The 19,966-nt window shown below is 36.2% G+C and overlaps 1 protein-coding gene across 1 annotated transcript; it reads right to left on the reverse strand.

Annotated features, from left to right (window-relative positions):
* Positions 1-1,332: 1,332 nt before the first annotated feature.
* On the reverse strand, positions 1,333-6,726 carry LOC149848570 (subtilisin-like protease SBT4.14). Its single transcript, XM_090004759.1, has 11 exons — positions 6,661-6,726; positions 6,377-6,459; positions 5,625-5,722; positions 5,386-5,529; positions 5,080-5,181; positions 4,461-4,987; positions 4,244-4,344; positions 3,711-3,932; positions 3,005-3,113; positions 2,627-2,840; positions 1,333-1,895 (listed from the first exon to the last, which is right to left on the reverse strand). The coding sequence occupies exons 1-11, from the start codon at positions 6,724-6,726 to the stop codon at positions 1,333-1,335; spliced, it is 2,229 nt and encodes a 742-aa protein (XP_089860885.1).
* Positions 6,727-19,966: the final 13,240 nt, after the last annotated feature.

A 19,966-nucleotide genomic window follows, 5' to 3' on the forward strand; every position in this document is an offset into this window, starting at 1 on the left:
AGTCCCCTTTGCCCGATCCTTTTGGGAGAGGAACACATCTCACAGACTGCAAAAAGTATCAGTCGTAACCTCGTTCCAGAAGAACTCCTGCAGCTTCCTAAACCATATGCACCCAGCGAAGAGGTGCTCATTAGATTCCACAACACACTCACAAAAATAGCACCGACTAACCAGTTGAAACCCCATCAATTGGAGATTTCATCAGTTTTTGCCATGCCGTGGAGAACGAGTCACCCTTGGAGGACGGTCCCCCTCCCCCCGTGATAGCGATCTGGCAGCCAGGTCGCAAAAAGGTTTGCCGGTATCTAGTAACAAGAGGTCATATTTTACTCTCTATCTTTCTCGTATTTTCACCTTATTTTGTCAATATTGTTCCTAATCCTCATTCCTGCCAATGATCACAACAAATCCTGAAGCTGTTGGCTAAACTATGCTGTCTAGCTACATTAATCTGCCATTGTCCCTCAACCGACCAACTGTTGTGAAGTTTTTACATCTCAACATGTTTTTCAAAAAGTGGAAAGGGATGGCTCACAATGCATTTAAAACTTTACAATACAAAGTATTATAATCCGTTAATGTTTAGCACTTAATTTAAAGACTTACCAAAATCTTGAAAATTCATAATCTAAAACATACTTTTTACATCCTTAAAAGAATATTAATTAAAAAATAAAAACAATATGTATTGTCTAATTGAAGAAAAACTCAACTGTAGGAGAATATATAAACACCATATGATAATCCATGATTGTAGAGGGTGTTCAAGTTCAGCTCATTTCTTGATTGAACTGAGCCATGGTTGAGTTCGTGAAAAGCCTGAGCCAAACAAGCAAAGTACAAGCTAGTTCATTTACAAAATATATATATATATATATATATATATATATATATATATATATATATATATATATATATATACTTGTTCATAGTTGAAAATAATAGAATTTACAACATAAACCTACTAAGCCAAACTCAAACTTGGCTCATTTACAAAATAAATTATTGTTTCAAACTTATAACGAATAGGATTTGAACTCTAAACTTATTGCGTGCAGGCTAAACACTTCAACCATGCATCGTTTTATTTCCAAGCGCAAGCTTTAAGATTTGAATATGAAGCATTTAGGAACTGAAGAAGAAGAAAGTAATAATTGAAGAGAGAAAAAAATAACATTAAAAAGGGTAGATAAAGCCTGCATTTTTGCTCATCCTTGAGCTTCTTCTCCAAAATAAGTCATAAATAAGTTTTACAAGAAAAAATAATTACTAAAAGAACAATTCTTCTTATAAAGTAAAAGTGTAATTTCAATATCATGAAAGTTTGACATTTTACATGTGGGTGATTCCTTCGAATGGAGCCAATTGATATACAACGATGGGACTTCTGACTTTATGTTTTGAATCATCCCAAACAAGTGAAGTTGATGCCATAGGATTGGCGCCAAGAGGATCACCATTCACCTCTACCTTAAAGAATAGACGTTGTCCCCGTCTGCTAAATAAGAGAGTTTCTGGTGTGACACTGATCTTAAGCCCACTTGGGACATTGACCATTGCTTTGTAGACTGAAGTTGTTGCACCAACATTGGTCACTGTGCGATAGAACACGGCATGGATCGGGTCGGATCCATTGTTAACTTGGACCTGCATCGATGGGTAGTTGAGACCATCATAGCCTTGGTCGGCAGGTATGGCGGAGCAGTTGTTATATTGACCACCAGTCACGATTCCCAAGGCAGCACCGTCTATGTGATCTTTACAGAGAAATTGGGCGTATGACAATTGGTCCATGTCATACACTAGGCCTGGGTGAACAGCATGTCTTGGATCAAATAGACCCGAACCGTAGGCAAATTCTGCGTCCTCATTCAGCCTTGGGTCCATCATCTTTGCTGGAAATGAGAAAGAAAAACGGTTAAAGATATGGTATAGGAACCTTTGAATCTTCAGACATAATGGGCTATCTGGGTTAGCAACTTCCAAGGTTAGGCACATCTAGAGCAGTTACGGTCATGGGTTGTATTCAATCCATCTTGTACATCTCACTTGGAAACCATGAGAATGTTAAAGCGGGGGGGCATACATAGATAGCTCCATCAAGTGAGATGTGCAGTTGCGATGGAATATAACATCATATACAATAGCATGACAACTGCCCTCGTTGCAACTATTTGTAAGCACCTGCCATGGTTTTTTTTTCCCTTATATTGGCAACTTACCATGTTGAGAATTGAGTATTCATTTCAATGGAGAGAGCAGAGACATTTTGCAGATTATTTTTATGAATTGCAATATAGAACTATTGGCATGTTATTTGGCGAATCTCTAGTTATATTTTTGTTTGCAAAAGGCAAATCAATGGATTTCCAAATTCACACATTTACAGACCGAAGCAAATTAAAAAAAAAACAGAGAACAACACTACTATTTTGATGCAATCTACCAACTATAGAATTCTTTGAGTGAAGTAAAGGATCAAACTTACGAAACCACAAAGACAGATCTATACATCTACAATCAGATACTAGTGTGTATTTTATTTGTTTTAAGGCATCATTGTCAATGCAAAGCAAATATTGTAGATGAAAAATATCAAATAAAACAAAATAGAAAACAAATTTACCTGTGGTCATGAGAGCAGACTTGATTGCAGCAGGAGACCAACGAGGGTGGAAAGACTTGACGTATGCAGCCGCACCACTCACATGAGGACATGACATTGAAGTTCCAGACATTATATTGTAGTTAACCATTCGTTCGTCATCCTTCTTCCCAGTCATTGAAGATAATGGTGTATATGCGGCCAGAATATCTAGCCCAGGGGCAGTGATATCAGGCTGTAATCAAGGGTATGGTTATTAGATCAAGCAACAATGATTAGCATTATCCCATCATTTAGAGGACAGAAGGGGATGCATGGCATCCAGTCATTGGCCAGAGTAGCTACTCAGCCAATGACCTTATTTGCTCTCCCTTTTAAGCATGTAAAATACTGCATTACCTTGAGGATTCTTGGTGAGAGTGTATTGGGGCCACGAGATGAGAAAGATGCAATTTGTGGAATGCTCACATTAACTGTATAAGACTTGTATATAACTGCATAAGGCGGCCTTCAAGAAAAATAGAGGAAAAAATCAATTTTAATGGATGATGTTTGGAACAATCTTTGTGCAACAAGTATATACGTGATGTAATATAGCAATTCATAGAGCTTAATTTGGAGAATAATTAAGATGGCAAAATCAGGTTTTTGGAAGGTCTGTTGGCTTCAGTCTCCCATTGCAGACAACATTGTCAAGAGTTGGCAGTCTTATTGATGTGGCCAAATATCGTGGGTGGGCTTTAATTAGAGTTCCAGATATGACTACTCCATTGCTTAACTTTATATTGACATCGAATTGCTTCCCAAATACGAATTCGGGTGATATTCAAGGATGGGTTTGTGTCACAAATAACCCTATCCTCCTCTGGAATTAGCTAGATGAACAAGGTTAGGGGCCCAACCGAGAAGGAAGGAGCTGTAGGCTGACAGAGAAGGATGGTCACCTACGATACACGCAACAACAACTACGCAATTGCGCAAAAAGGGAGTGAAGATGATTGCATAGTGGTGGTCAATGCATGGAAGCCTCTCACTTCAAGGTTTCATTGTAACCGTTACCCATGTCAGGAATTTAAGTGAGGAGATCGAGTTTCAATTTACTTACCTAGTGGAATTGATGTAATCATTTATTGTCATTGATTTGTTGGTATCCACTAAAACTGCTGGTAGAGCAAAAGGGAAAGCTGTGTCTTGGCTTTTGTAACTCTGAAAGATGATTCCAGCCCCTCCAATGTCCCTAACACTGGAGTCAAGGTCTCCATTTACCAAATCACAAAGAACAATCTTCCCTTTCACCTTGTTGGGATCTAGAGTCTGATCACAAAAACTGCAAACAAATTGTTAAGCAATCATGAGTACAAGCTATAATCCTATTGCACACATTTTATAGGGTGCGAATCTTCAACCCACTTTTGAAAAATATTTTTTGACAAATATAACCGTACGGATCGGATCTCTATGGTCAAAAACCTAAGGATTGCCTCTTGTAGCGAATTCTTTTAACGTGTACGTGAGATTTTATATAAATATATATATATATATACACTACACGCGCAAACGAACCCCAAGAATTTCTAAAAATTATCTTGAACTTTCCCGAGGAACCCAAAGACTATACAAGTATGCAGTTGTTCTTACGTTGGATATGGCCCGTAGCCACCTGAACTGCTTCCTGCCTGGGCCCCAGTGATGAGTGGGTAATATTTCTTATTCGGGGAATAAGTATTTAATGATATGCCCTGTCATTTTAAAAAGAAGAACCAAATTAACAAACTTAATATATAAGCTAAAACAAGCGACCTAGCTAGAAAAAAAGATTGTGAAGAAAATTTTTAGTGAAGAGCCAAAGGTATACTGTAATCTGCATGCCATTGCCCAGTGCAAGTTTGGTTCTGAACTGCCGATTAATGGAACTCGCCGCCACCGTAAAGATCCATGGTGACACATTCTCCACCATGCCAGGGTCAGGACCATCGTTCCCGGCCGACGCCACCGTGATAATTCCCTTACTCATGGCATGAAACGACCCGATCGATATTGCATCCTTGAGGTATCCATTGTTCATGCCGCCTATGGAGATTGAAATCACATCAACACCATCGGCGATGGCATCGTCGAAGGCAGCAAGAATGTCGATGTCGGAGCAGCCAGTGTCTTCCCAGCATACCTTGTATGCAGCAAGGCGAGCTGAAGGGACTGCACCCCGCGCAGTGCCATTAGCAAGCCCATACATGCTTGCGTTTGGAACTTGGACACCAGCTGCAGTTGATGCTGTGTGGGTGCCATGACCCTTAGTGTCAACTGTAGATAGTATATCAGAGGGTTGAAGTTGCATGAAGGGTCCGTCTATTCTATAATAGTTGGCTCCGATGAGTTTGTTGTGTCAATTTAATTATTGAAGGTTGGGAGTGTAAATCTTTGATTGAATCAGAAAGAGAAAGAAAGAGAGAGAGAGAGAGAGAGAGCATACTTGTTACACCCACTAAAATGCTCAGATCTTTCACATGTGCCCTTCCATTTAGCAGGAGGAGGTCCAAGATCCTTGTCGTCAAAGCTCTGTGAATGGGGGCTAATACCTTTGTTTATATGAGGAAAGATGGCATCATTTTCTTGAAAAGAATCAATTTTATGAAAAAAAGAAGAAGAAGAGCTCCTTCAAAATAAAAAATAAAAAAAGAGCAACAAATGTGACTGGGTCAAGTTGGCTAGAAAACCAAGGAACAACTTATGCATATCTAATCAAACCATTGCTTACATTCATAATATCCTTTAATGCTTACCTGTGTCCAAAACTCCAATGATGACATCACTTTCAAACTTGAGCTGCCTTTTTACATTCAAAGGGAAGCCGACGAAATCCCACGATCTTGTGGTGTGAAGTTTGTGATAGGAATTAGGAAATACTGATGTCACGCCTTCAGTTTCTGCACAATTTTAAGTAATAGTATATTAAACAAGCTAACTATTGGAAAAATTGATTGTGTATACAATAGTCAATGTACTTGTGTTTCATACTAACCAGCTAAACTTTTTGCTTCCTCCGGTGAGAGTTTTGCAGCGAATGCATTGAAACTTCGCTTGTAACTGTAGACCATTGTCTCTCTTGCAATGTCATGGCTGCCAAAATGAATTTCATGAAATTAAAGCAAATTGCTCATCACATGCTCAAGGAATGCCAATAATTAATTGTGAACGAGTGGAAACTTTTTTCATAGTATACACATTTATGATTTAGTATCAATAACAAATAAATTTTCGAAACTTAAGTTTGATAGGAAAACTCATTCATTTGAGATACTACTGCTACCATTTTGATGTAGGATTGGTTGGAAAACATCATGTGGCACCAGCCATGATTGTTTGGGCAAGCTAGGTTTATATATATATATATATATATATATATATATACAGAGAGAGAGAAAGAGAATGCTAAATAAAGCATGTTATATGGGTTGTATGAATTTTTTTTGTTTTATTTTAAAAGTTTGATCATACAGATGAGATCTGTGTGCCTGGTATTATACGGATCAAGTCATGTAGTGTTTGGTTTCAAGACATGGTTGGTTTTTATAATGTTTGAAAAATTGATGGCCAAAAATCATAAATCTTCAAGACTCCAAATATATATCATGATAGACTGCACCTGTCGATGGATTTAGAGAGGGAGAGAGAGAAAGGAGAACATTCACCATTCAACATTACCAAAATACATCCAACAGAATATTGGATGGGAGAGAAACAAAAGAGAAACAGAGAGAGAGAGAGAGAGACCTGCCGGTTACAGATGCAAGCATGTGATGGTGCGTGTCTGAGAGAAAATTGGATGGCACGTCTCCCATGTACACGATGTATGACTGCCAATGTTAGACAGTTTAATATATGAAATGATTAATCTATGTCAAGTATCAACAGAAAATCTTAAGTCATGTGAACCAATAATAATTGCTTGAGATTTATGACTTCCAAATAATCAAATAGGCAAAACGATATCCAATTGACTCACTAGCTACCTACTTGTGAGAAATAAATTTGAGCTAGTCTCATCAATTACTTACCTTCCTTTCCGTGGTGCTACTGCAATGGACCACCGTGAGTAATAGGAAGCAAATTATGAAGGACATTTTTGAAGTACCCATTTTTCTTTATCTGTTTGGCAAAAGATACTTGGAAGAAATTGGTAAAATGGATTTGGTAGGAAAAATAAGGGAATTTATTTGAAAGGAATTTGGATTCTTTTTCTTTGACTGCCTTTTACATGCATGCCAAACAGAAAAACAAATGCATTTTGGAATCCTTAATTCCCAAGAATCGCTCTACTTCCCAAGCAGAACCTTCACTTTTGCTAGACACAATGGAGGGCAAGGAGAAGATCGGTAAGTTGTTTTCACGTGGTAAGTATTAATAAGGTGATCAGTTGCTAGCCTGTGGTTGAGATCTTTTTCCCTTAAATTCTGGATGTTAGAAAACTTTCTGCATTTAGACAATTATAAAGATACCCTTGGCATTACAAAGAATGGAAAATCAATATATGAGCTGGATCCCAGCAACCAGGATCCGAACTTGAATTTTATGCTGCAAATATGGATCTGAATTCGGATGTGAAATGGAATTGAACTCGTATATGAGGAGGTTTTATATGGTAATACTGATTCTGATAAAGTGCATGTAAACGAGAGTTTTCATGGAAATAAGCATAAATAGGTTTATTTGTACTGTTGTATATAGTTCATCCACACATGCATGGATCGAAATAGATTCAGAATGAGTCCAAAATAACTTGAATATGAAGTCGATCCAAATATATATGTAGATCTTATTTTAAAATCCATGTATGTGTAACATGTAAAAAAATGCCTCTGGATCCATTCCATTGATGCCCATTTCGGATCAATTGGACAAACCGTGCTTGGAGATCCATGTGTTAAAACAGGCTGGCTTAAGCCCCGGACAGTGGAGCAGGGCCCAATTCTGTCATAGGTGAGGTTGGTCCAGACCTGACTCAATTCCTAAGTTTCATCATTTCTTTTTTATAACCCCTAAATGTAGAACAATATCCATCTTATACGTTTTGAACCGATTGATTGCCCTATTAATTGGGAATTAGGGTATCCTCAAAGGACTTGTTGTCAATTAGTAAATTGAACATATTTACAGCCTACAATTGGTTGTGTTACAACTAAAGGCATATCAAGTGGTTGGAAGACCTTGAGCTTCGGGTCCTTTGAACCAACGTAGATGATTCGGTTCAATTTCAAGGGGTATCCAAGCTTTTGGCTTGAACCACCTTGAACTGTGTCAAACTTAAAAAAGTTAATTGCAAGTGAAGATGATCATGCTTATCCTCAGCTCTGTAAAAAAAATTCTCCAATAAACAAGGAACTGATTGTATGAATTTTTAGGGTAAAATCCGCCCAACCCCAAATTATTTGTTCCAAATTTTTCATATTCGGATATGGACTATCTGAATCAGATTTTATAGGTCAGTATTTTGTTGATGGAAATGCAAAAAAAGATTTTTTATTTCTCACCAAAAATTTAGTTGTTGTTATTTTCCCCTTTTAAACTTTTTCACTATGACCTTAGGAAATCCTGCCCATAGTTTGCTAGAAAAATACCATCAAAACTTAAAGTCTATCTCAAAGAAGAACAAAAAAAACCTACAAAGTGTAAAGCACATCTTTAATCGAAACAAAGAGCAACCACCATGCAAAGTAAAAATTGCAAAAATTCATTGTTCAGAAAATGTAGTTTTTTTTAGTTAATTTACTGTGTTTAACAGATATAGAATAAGCCAAGCTGCGCACAGAACACCCATTGTTCCTACTTGATCCACTTATGCTACATGAGCTGCTCATGCCTGGACTCACCAGAATCACTTGACAAGCTTGAATGAGATTCAAAGAAATTTTTTATTCCACTAGATCACAAATAGCACGTGTTGTCTTCTGTTATAGCCAAAAAAAAAAAAAAATTTAATACTGGTGGAAAAGCCCCAAAAGGGTTTGGCATAGTGGGATGGGACCGAGGCCGCTAGGCAAGTGGTCTAGGTTTAAATATTATTTGGTATTGGAGATAGGATTAAGTCAATTAAGGATCATTTGAAATGGGGGACAAAAGCAGCCTGATATGGATTTTGTGAGGATCCAAAAATATGGGGACAAAACAGCCCAGAGGGTACCATTTTGTCCCCCTATCCCCGATGACCACTTTGTCTCCGGGTGGGTTTTGTCCTGCGTTTGAAGCATGCTCTTAAAATACATCAGTATGCTTGAAAAAGGATGCAAGAAAGAAAAAAAAAAAGGTGTTTTGATGGTCAAAGTTGGGAGAAGTTAGGGCAAGTCAACTGCTAGCGCTTGACTTCTACCGTAAATAAAGTTATCAAGGTTAAGAAATAACTTAAATTTTCAAGGATGATGTGGTTAATTTGTAGTGCATTCTTCGTCTACTTGTTTCTGGATAAAGCTGAGATTAGGCAGACCCTGACCAGTATATGTGAATAATTACGTCACATATTGTTAGAGCATCAAGACCTTTTCAGAGGCTTATCTTTCCAAATTAAGTTTTGCTAACAGCGTAGTTGTTTATCATGTGAATTTAGCATAATAGTGCTATAGCAGGTGATGAGATATCACTTGCTATAACAGAGGACAGAGAACAGAAAAAACTCAATCACAGTCCACTGATTCCAATACAGCTGCTACAAAAAACATTAGTAGCTATAGAAAACACAGGTAAACAACCACATTAGACTGCACTAGAGTCAAACTATGAGTCCAAACAACTTCCATTTGATTACAGATCATCCATCTGATTGAAAGTTGCTGCATTAAAATCTGTCTGCATTTCTCAAACTTGTTCTCAGGTATTGGTGAGTCGAGTTTCATGAACAAGATGGTTAACAACAGAAGCTCTAAGTTGTTCACCAATTCCGCTTGAAGTCATCCAGCAATGAAGTCAACCAGCATTAGCAGGGAGAGCCCTACACAACGAATTCAATCTTACCAATCTAAAACTACCCCGAGCCAGACCTCTTGAACCAACACGTGTTTGCAGCAAACATCCTACACAGACCGCATTTGTGCCTTGCCCAGTCAAGTAGCCCAAACTGCCTCTCCACCATTCTTGCAATCCAACTCGGCAGGGTTTCGTTTGTGAGCCAGCATTAGAAAGATGGAGGGGTGATAGTGGAGAAGAAAATAGGTGATGAGACTCGAGTTGTCAACTACATCCTCTGATGGTGTAGTTGAAAAAGTCCCATCTCCATTCTCTTCTCCACTCCCTCCACCACATGTTTACTGCAATTGATCACCCACCATTTATGTTGGGCCCCATTGCTGCCAAAGAAGGTAGGTGATCAGGTGTTGCAACACACTTAAAATGTGCAATAACATTGCACGTGATCTCAATTCCTCAAATCCTAACAATTCTATTTGGGGAGCTTTGCAATATATATATATATATATATATATATATATATATATATATATATATATATATATATATATGTGAGTTGTTTGCCCCCATTTGTTGTCAATGCTTTTACTAAGTATTTCATCAATAAAAGGTTTATTTTTTATATTTTGTTCTCTTGTATTAGCCCTTGTAGGCTTCTTGTATTGTCCTTAGAGGACTCATGGTTGTGCACATAGTGATTTGCCCTTAGCGGCTCATGTCTTTTTGTCTTCCACTTGTTTCATTAAATCATAAGAGAGAGAGGTTGTTGTGCCCTACAATTTCCATGGCCTTCAAAATGCAACCTATAGAAAAGTTATCCTAAAGAAATTCAGTCACTATAGAGATTGAACATTTGTATAGAAACTCCTTTACAAGCAAGCTACAATAGTAATAGGATTGATCAAAATAATATGAATCATAAAGCAAGATAGAAGTTGCATTAGTGCATGCTGAGAACTGATAATGAAGATCCCAGAGCTATGCCAAACTGCATCAGCACCTCTGTTTTTAGTAATTTAAATATATACGAGGAGCTACTCCATTTTCAGCAATAACCTTGTTGAGCTGATGTTTAAATCAGCTAAACCAGTAAGGATTAAAAGAACTGCCTCCATCATGAAGACCATAAAGCTGCAAGAAAGGCTACACAAGCAATAAAATGTAGATTCTGCAACATACCATAATAATGTAATTGAGACAACTCTGACTGTTATACGTGAAACCTATAGAAAACAACAACAAACAAGTTATCTAATGAAAATTTTTTGTTTTGAGAAGAAGTTATCTGATGCCAAATGAAAGTAGAATTGTATAAAATAAAATGCCATTTTCTAAATCACACCATTCTAATCTTCCAACAAGCTCAAAAAGGACGAGAGAAGTGTGTCAATCCTCCCAAAAGAAAAACAAAATAAAACCCCAATATTAAGAGAAATAAATGGCTCACCCCAAACCGTGAAAAAGAGAAAAAGAATCTACATGCTCAAGAGCAAAAAGAACCTTCTTTGATTTGTTTATTTTTTGTTAAGATGCCATAACTCCAATCACTTCAAGGATGAGTATGAATTATCACATAAACTCTAGAATCTTAATGAAATCCAACAAGGCAAAAAACAGCAGAAAACAATCAGAATGTGGGGATCCATTTATAACACTTTCTCAAGACACAATCAAGAACTACTTCTTGATAACATTTGTGAAAAGTCAACAAAATAAAAAAATGCTCAGATTCACCACTTGAGAAAACGCAATCACCAACATGAACTCTCTTTTAGTAAATAAAAAAATAGAAGAACCAACAAGTCGACCAAGAAACTCCATGATCGCAAAAAAATTAACATATTTGTTCCATAATTTTTAAGAAGCAAAAAACTAAGAAGAAAAATTACAACCCCAATTTTTAAAAAGCCAGAGACGATGCAAAAAAATGTATTCCCAAGTCTGAATTTAGAAAATAAATGTTTTAGTAAACAAAATGAAACTACAAAAAGAGTAAGATGGCAACATAGGTGTTTAACTATTTATCAAAAGAAGCCATGAAAAACAGAAAAAAAAATAAAAAACAAACGTCAATCAAGAAACTCCAAGATAACAAAAAATTAATTAAAAAAATCACTTACCCACTTAATAAAAACAGAAAGCAAGCAAGAAAACACTTTGAACACATTAGAATCTCTTTCAAGTGCATTGCCAGAATTGCTTCACATAAGGTCCACCGTAGTTGTCAATATTTTTTTGTGTCAATATTTTTTTGTGTCATATCCCTTCAAGTACTGTCTAAGTTGTCAATAAAAAAAAAGTACTGCCAAAGTTCTGTCAATGATTTATTTTCCCTATTGTTGCATCAGTAAATATGTAGCTCATGAAATTGTATTCAGTTATTAACATAGACGACATACACTACAAACCTCCAACATTGAAAAATATACACACTTAAAGTCGAGCATTAGCAACGCGATAAATAGCAGAAGCCTCTAAACCCAAAAATCGATCAATAAATCAATGATCAAATGAACGGTGAAGAACACAGAGTTTGTTGATGTGGGTGTTGTGGCTTTGATTGATTTCTGCTGCAGACATATGCAGGAAGACGAATTCTCTTGGAGTTAGGGAAGATGAAACGTCACGCAGAAGAACCGAGAAATAGAGGTGGGAAGTTGTAAGGGCATGCAGAAGAAGAGAGTGGGGAAACTGAAAGGGCACGCAGAGAGAGAGAGAGAGAGAAAGAGAGAGTGGGCACATCTTACCATATAAATAATAATGTAGGCTTCAGCCAGGAATTAAGAAACATAATTTGTTTGAATAAAAGAAACCTTTTTATTGGATTGGGATATATATATATATATATATTAGTAATGCTACCGCTCTCAGGTATTAGAAATCACAGTTAGGTTGCATCTTCTCTATCAGACATGTTTTGGGTCATGTTTTTGGACATAAAAATAGGCTGTTTTAAGTCTTAAATTTTTGGTGAGCCATTTGTTTCTGAAGATCTTAAAAGACCTATATGTACGATATAATCACATGATTCAAAACTTGTTTTTTATTAAATAATGATCAACTAAAAAACTCAAAATTTTAAAAATTTAAAGCTTTTATTAGGTGGGAGAAGGTGCTCCAAGTGCATCCTATCATTATTATATATTAGTAATGCAAGAAAAATATTTGCTACTAATGAAGGTAAGGAACTAATGAGCTAGGTGCAAGTTGTATCCACTCAATCTAACGACATAGATGTGTTGCAAAATGATTTGTTTGCTAAGGATTTAGCCTTGGAGCATGGTGACATAAAAATGTGATCTTTTGAGCAATGAAATTTTTGCACATTGCAGGTCATTGATTTTTGAATTCCTTTAAAAGCCTACTTGTCATAATCAATCATTCAAAACAAGTTTTCTACTAAACAAACCATATACATCATATTTGTAACACATTTGATCTAAAAAAAATAAAAAAAAAATTAAAAGTGATTTTTACTCATTAGTTTCTTACCTTCATTAGTAGCCAATATTTACTCATACATAAGGCACGTGAGAAACAAATGAGGCTCCCAACCATTGGATTCAAACTTATGTGAGGAATAATTTTGGATGCCGACTTAATCGGTAAGAGTGCCAACATTGAAAAAAGAAAAAGAAAAAAATACTTTTCTAAAAAACTTGTAGGGTTTTCCTTTATTCAATGCAACCCATTTGGTTTCTTCCCTCTACCCCCCATCTGTTTCCAACTGGACCCATCTTCACCCTCAACCAACCCAACCCAACCCTCTTTCTCTCTCTCTCAAAAATAACAGAAAGAGAGTTCAAAGTTGAAAATGTGGGTTCTTTTCTATGTTTTTCTTATTGAATGCATTTTCCTTTTTGTTTTCTTTTATGGTTCATTTTACTTATGATGTGAGGATCATTGATTTTTTGTTTCTCTTTAATTTTGGGGTTTATGGGTTTGGCGTAATATTAGCCAAAAACGCATCACATTATAACCACAAGTTGAGCTTCAATGACCGAGAAGGACAGGCAAATAGTTGATTCTTCGTGTGGGGGCATATTCATGCTCAAGAGCAAGGATGAGAAATGAACATTATTTGATACGTTGAGCAAAAATGTTATGCACCATGCCATGTCCTCGCAGCTTGATAGGACCATACATGTTCCTAGTGGTCATAAGAAAGAAGAGATTTATAAAGTTGGGTTCGAACATGATCTAAAAATCAAAGTGGACCAGTTGACCAGAAAAGTTGATCAATTATTGGTCAACCCAGCTTCACTAAATTCAATAAAAAAAAGTTTACGAGCTATTTGCTAGCCCTGCACACTTTGTTTCTAAGTGTCTAACAGCACCACTATATCCTGAATTCGTTCATAAACAAGTGAATGTTGCCTAAGGTTTCGCTAGACCAGTGCACGATCCTTATGCACCTACCTATAACCCGAGATGGTGAAATCATCCCAACTTTGCGTGGAGAAATCTACAAGAGCCACCCCACATGCCTTTCTAGATACAACACAGACAGGGTAGCCTCCCACAAGGTTACTCGCGCCCCACATTTCCACAGGCTCATCCCCAACTTAGCTTGTCTTCTCCTCAGGAGCTCATATCGAGCTCATCTTTTAAGGAGAAGTTGCTCGAGGCCTTTTCTAAGATTAAGGTCAACCTCAGTTCTCACACGCAGTCAATAGCGAAGTTTGAGACTCATATAGGATAGTTGGCTGAGGCCTTGAGCCGGCGAAGCAAGAGAAGTCTCTCGAGTCAGTCTGTCATCAACCCAAAGGTAAGGAACTCATGTATCATGACCTGCACCTCACATAGTTCCACCAAGAGCAAACCAACTTTATTATGACTCTTTAGAGTGGAAAGGCATTCTACCCTACTCAGAAGTCGACTAACGAGACCACTGCCACACCTATTGACCAGTCGATATCCTCCATCAGGCCCAAGGAGAACGGACAAAGCCCACAGCTTGTGTCTTCTTCGTATATTCCTCGAGCCTCTTTTCCTCAAGCCTTTGAAAAACCGATTGATTTCGGCAAGCAAGGGGCATGCATGCACGAAATGCTTGACATATTCAAGCAGGTTCACATCAACATCCCCTTGCTTGACGTCATCCAACAAGTGTCTGCTTATGCAAAGTTTCGCAAAGAACTTTGCAAGTAGAAAAAAAAAATCAAAGTTATTGCCCAAGACGATCTTCTTGACTGAGTAGGTGAGCTTTGTGTTTCGTCACCAAGCCCCACCTAAGCTCAAAGATCCAGGGGCACCGAATATCTCATGTGTTATAGAAAACATGACTATCGAGTGTGCATTACTCGATCTTGGGGCAAGCGTGAACATATTGTCGGGGTCTCTTTATGACACCTTTGGGATTGGAGATCTAAAGCCCACGACTATCGTCTTGTAGTTGGCTGACTGGTCTACCAAGTGTCTATGAGGACTCTTGGAAGATGTATTAGTCAAGGTCAAGGACTTCTACTTCTCTATCGATTTTCTTGTTCTGGACAAGAAGGGCACTGATGTCACTCACCAGATCCTCATTATTCCAGGCAGACCATTCTTGGATACTGCTTATGCTAGTATTGATTGTCATACTGGAGATATAGAGGTTTCTTTCAGCAACAAACATTTATGGTTACGTATCTTTGATATTGCCAAGAGAGTGACTGGACATGATGATTGTTTCTAAGTGACAGACGCCACAAGGAAGCAATCCGATCCACAATTAGATGTGTGTCTTCTTAGTCGTTCGGTTTATAACTCACCATATTTTGAGAATAGTCTCCACGTTGAGACTAAGCTCCTTCATCCTAAGTTCTAGAGTCATCATAAGGTTTATAATAAGGTTTATAGGGGTAGAGTTGGAGAAAAAATAGTGTGTAGTGTCACAGATGATACTCTTTTCCTCAGATCCTCTGATTGAGCATGACTTGACGTCCATTGATCTCATGGACGATGAAGGGTCTCCAGAGATCCGCCTGGCTGAGGATGTAAAACTTAACGCTTTATGGGAGGCAACCCATATTTGTGTTGTACTATTAGTAGTCTTAGTAGTTTTCTATTTTTAGATAGTTTTTCTTTGTGAGTGTGAATGATAGAGTATGTATGCATTGTATTTTTGGTATATGTTTATAAGTTGCAAACTGTGAGGCAGATGAAACCACTGTAGAGTCATTCAATTGCCATATCAGGTAAGGATCTATAGTGTGGATCAGGTGACTTCTACTATTTCTCTCACATTTATTGTCATTCTCATATGTATTCACTCAGTTTCATCAAAGCAAGGGGGGTGCTACTGAGGACAGTGTTATTCAAGCATGAGGGAGGGTGTAGTTTGCACACCCAGATTTTTTTGTCCTTATACTTGCACTTTTGATGACAATTTATAAAAATTGGGCTTTTAAGGAATGAGTTTGATCTTATATGAATCCTTTACGTAATCTAATGTTTTTAGAAATTTTTTAAGCTCCAAAAAAAAATTTTATGACACTAATCTAAAAAAACATGGTTACTTATGTGGATTTCAAAGAAATGGCGATAGATGCATGTTAGAGTTTATTTTTAATCATAAGTATGAGTATGTACAGTTTATTTTTGAAAAACTAAGAAAATGAATAACATTGCAAATAAAAGCTCAAAAGTAAAAAAGTATATATGTTTAGTTTTTTTGAATCTTCGTACTTTATAGTGTTACGACAATGAAGTCGTACATGATACTTCAAATACAAGGTTTTGAAGATGAACAAGTGAATCAACTGTATTTCAGCTAAGGCAATGAAGAAAGATGACAAGCATTGAAGAATTCGATGAAGAATCTGTGAAGACTAGTGTGCAAATGTAAAATTCATTAAAAGTCTTAGATTCTTGTAAGAGCCTTACTTATAATGCATATTTCGGTTGCATTTCACCTAAAAAGTCTTTAGAAAAACTTTTCTAAAAGAACCCTTCATGAAAATCTTTTTAGAAAACTCTTTATTTAATTTTTCGTGTTTATTAGTTGACCAATAGACTCACCAGTCGACTAATCCTTTCGCGCCAAATTTTCTAAAGAAAATATCATTTTTGTCAAATTAGTCGACCGAAGGTTTTATCAGTCGACCGGACAAAATGTCTGTTTTCTGAAAATTTAGCAGCAGTTGACTAATGATTTTATCAGTCGATCGGACAGAACATGTATTTTCAAAAAAATTTAGCAGCAGTCGACTGAAAGTTTTTTCAGTCTACTGATGATATTATCAGTCGACTAATTTTTTTTCTAGTCAACTAAGTTTCAAAACTTCAGATTTTCAAACGGCTTGATAAACACATTAGTCGACCGACGATAATTGTCAGTCTACTAATAGTTAATTATCAGTCGACTAACTACTGTTCCAATCGACTAATTTTGTTGTTTTTCCTAAAACTTTTAAAAGGCGTGTCTTTTCATTTTTCAAACATTTTGATCGTTCAAAATTGACTGTTTTGACACCTTTTCATACCATCAATGTATGGAATCTTTCAATTATAAATATGAGTGCATTATATATTCAAAAATATCAAATTAAATACAATTACATTGAATTACTATTTGCTTTTCACTCATATTCTTTTTCTCACTCACTTGATATTTTTCACTTCAGTTTTTCACTTAAATTTCTTTGAGAGACAATGAATTCGCGAGTTGAGTATTCCAACAACCTCAAAAGCCAATTGCATCTCATTTGCATTCATAAGAAGGGCTCGTAGGTTGTTTGTAAGTTGTTACTTATTTTATTTTTCTGTAAAATGAAGGACTCTTTGGTTTAAAGGAGTTGTTTGCTTTCAGTAAGTGTGTTACTGAAAGTGGGGACCGGATTTGGTCTGTGTATGATCTTGTAGTTACACAAGGTTGATAGTGAAAATCTCAAGCTGGTTTTGCTTGGGGACTGGATGTAGGTCGGGAAAGACCGAACCAGGATAAATTCTTGTGTTCTTTGTGTGATTGCTTTGTGAATTTCAAAGTCCGTCAAAATTCCGAAGATGATATTTAAAAGCACTATTCACCCCCCTCTAGTGCTCGTTGCCTCGATCCTACTGCACTTTCATTTGGTATCAGAGCAGGTTAGCTATATTTTGATCTTACCATCATCTAGCATGGCAACAATATCATCTCAGCACAAAGAATGATGCTCCTCTGTTCGTCCTCCTTTCTTCGACGGAACAAACTATGGATATTGGAAAGTGAGAATGACAATATTCTTACAATCCATGGATCTCGAAATTTGGAGAGTTGTTTCAGAAAAGTACTAAATGCCATCAACTGATTTCAGTCAATAGACCGATAAAGAAAAGAAGACTGTTTCACTTAATGCCAAAGCTATGAATGCATTGTATTGTGTCGTTGACAAGGTAGAGTTCAATTGTATCTCTCAATGCTCTACAACAAATAAAATCTAACATACTCTTCTCGTGACTCACGAAGGTGCGTCAAAGGTAAAGGAATCTAAAATTGCTTCTTTAGTTCATAAATTTGAATTGTTTAAAATGAAGCAAAATGAATCTATATCGGACATGGTAACAAGAATGACTGATATCACTAACACTCTAAAATCCCTTGGAAAAGAATATTCACAAGTGGCTTTAGTCAAAAAAATCCTAAGGTGTTTAACTCCTGAATGGGAGAGAAAAACCATAGCTATTGAGGAAGCAAATGATTTAAACACTCTCACTCTTGAAGATTTGGTTGGTAACTTAATGACATATGAAGTCCAACTTCACGACAGACAAGAAGAAGAACCCAAGAAAAAATCTCTTGCTTTTAAGGCTACTTCTGACTCTGAAAATTCAGAAGAAGATGAAGATAAAGATATTGCCCTCATCACAAGGTAATTCAAAAGATTCATAAAAAAGGAAAGATTTTAAAGAAAGGTAAAAAAATCGGATTCTTCCAATCCAAATAAAGTCAAGTGCTTTAACTGCAAAAAGGCAGAACACATTAAGAAAGATTGTCCCCTTCTCAAAATCAAGACCAAGGACCAATTTAAGAAGAAAAAGGCATTTCAAACATGTTGGGATGATAGTGACTCATCTTTCGATGAAGAATCAAATGAAGAAGTCGCCAACATGTGCTTTGTAGCACAAGAAGACTCGGTAAGTCAATTTAAGTATGATGATTTATTAGAAGCATTTAATGATTTATATGCTAAATTTAAGAGTCTAAGTTCTAAAAACAAAGAGTTAAAAACTGAAAATTCAACTCTTGACTCTCAAAACAAAGTGTTACTTCAAGAGATAGAAGATCTCAAGAAGAAAAACTCTTGTCAAACATTTGAGATAAAAGAAATTGGAATTAGAATCAATCTTTTACAAAAAGAAATAACTAGTCTAAAAGAAAAATCAAATGATCTTCTTTCTATAGTGACCAAATTCACAAATGGACAAAAGAATCTAGAAAGACTTCTTGATTCTCAAAATGCTTGGTTAATAAAACTGGATTGGGATATAGCTTCTTTGATACTCAAAATAGACCAAACTATGTGGTGAAGAATCAAAGTCAATATTCTCAACCATTTGTTCAAAGATCTAAATTTTCTAGTTATAATAGAAATGCATCTAATCATAGAACTTATAATGCTTATAAGCCTAAACATGATTGCTCTAGAAATGCTAAATCTTTTTATAGAAAGAATATTTATTATCAAAGGAAACCAAAATCCAAATGGATATGGGTTCCTAAGACTAACTCTCATGGACCCAAAAATAGAAAGGGGTCAAATGCTTTATCTTCTAATTTTGTTGTAGGTACACAAAATAAGGAGCAAATGGATATTGGACAGTGATTGTTCCAAAAATATGACTGGAAGGCCGGAGTTATTTTCTACCCTTCAAAGTAAGAATGGAGGAACTGTCACCTTTGGTGACAATAACAAGGGAAAAGTAATTGGTATTTGTAACATTGGTAATCCAAAATTTTCCTTGATAGAAAATGTTCTTTTAGTAGATGGTTTAATGCATAATTTATTATCCATTAGTCAATTATGTGATAAAGGTTTTCTTGTTTCTTTTGAACATGATTTATGCTTAATTTCTGATTTTCAATCTAAAAAGATCATTTTTAAAGGTAAAAGAAGGAACAATGTGTATGAAATTTATCTAGATGAGTTACCCACTTTTAATGAAAAATATCTTATTGTTTTAAATGAAATTCAATGGTTATGGCACAAGAGACTTGGACATGTTAACTTTAAAATTATTTCCAAGTTATCCAAAAATGATCTTGTTAGAGGTCTACCTAGAATACCATATAAGAAGGATCACTTATGTGATGCTTGCCAAATGGGTAAACAAATCAAGAGTTCTTTTAAAGCAAAAGATATAGTTTCAACAAAACGTCCTCTTGAACTTTTACATTTAGATCTATTTGGACCATCTAGAATTCAAAGTTTGAATGGTACCAAGTAT

The sequence above is a fragment of the Nuphar pumila genome, chromosome 1 (assembly GCF_984573655.1).
Source record: "Nuphar pumila chromosome 1, dmNupPumi1.hap1.1, whole genome shotgun sequence".
Lineage (NCBI taxonomy): Eukaryota > Viridiplantae > Streptophyta > Magnoliopsida > Nymphaeales > Nymphaeaceae > Nuphar > Nuphar pumila.

Bases quoted from the DNA above. Each gene is read 5' to 3' on its own strand.
- LOC149848570 (XM_090004759.1), bottom strand. From the start codon at position 6,726: ATGTCCTTCATAATTTGCTTCCTATTACTCACGGTGGTCCATTGCAGT. The intron at 6,460-6,660 runs GTAAGTAATTGA...TAACATTGGCAG, and splicing joins GTAGCACCACGGAAAGGAAG to TCATACATCGTGTACATGGG. The intron at 1,896-2,626 runs GTAAATTTGTTT...TCTCATTTCCAG, and splicing joins GTCTGCTCTCATGACCACAG to CAAAGATGATGGACCCAAGG.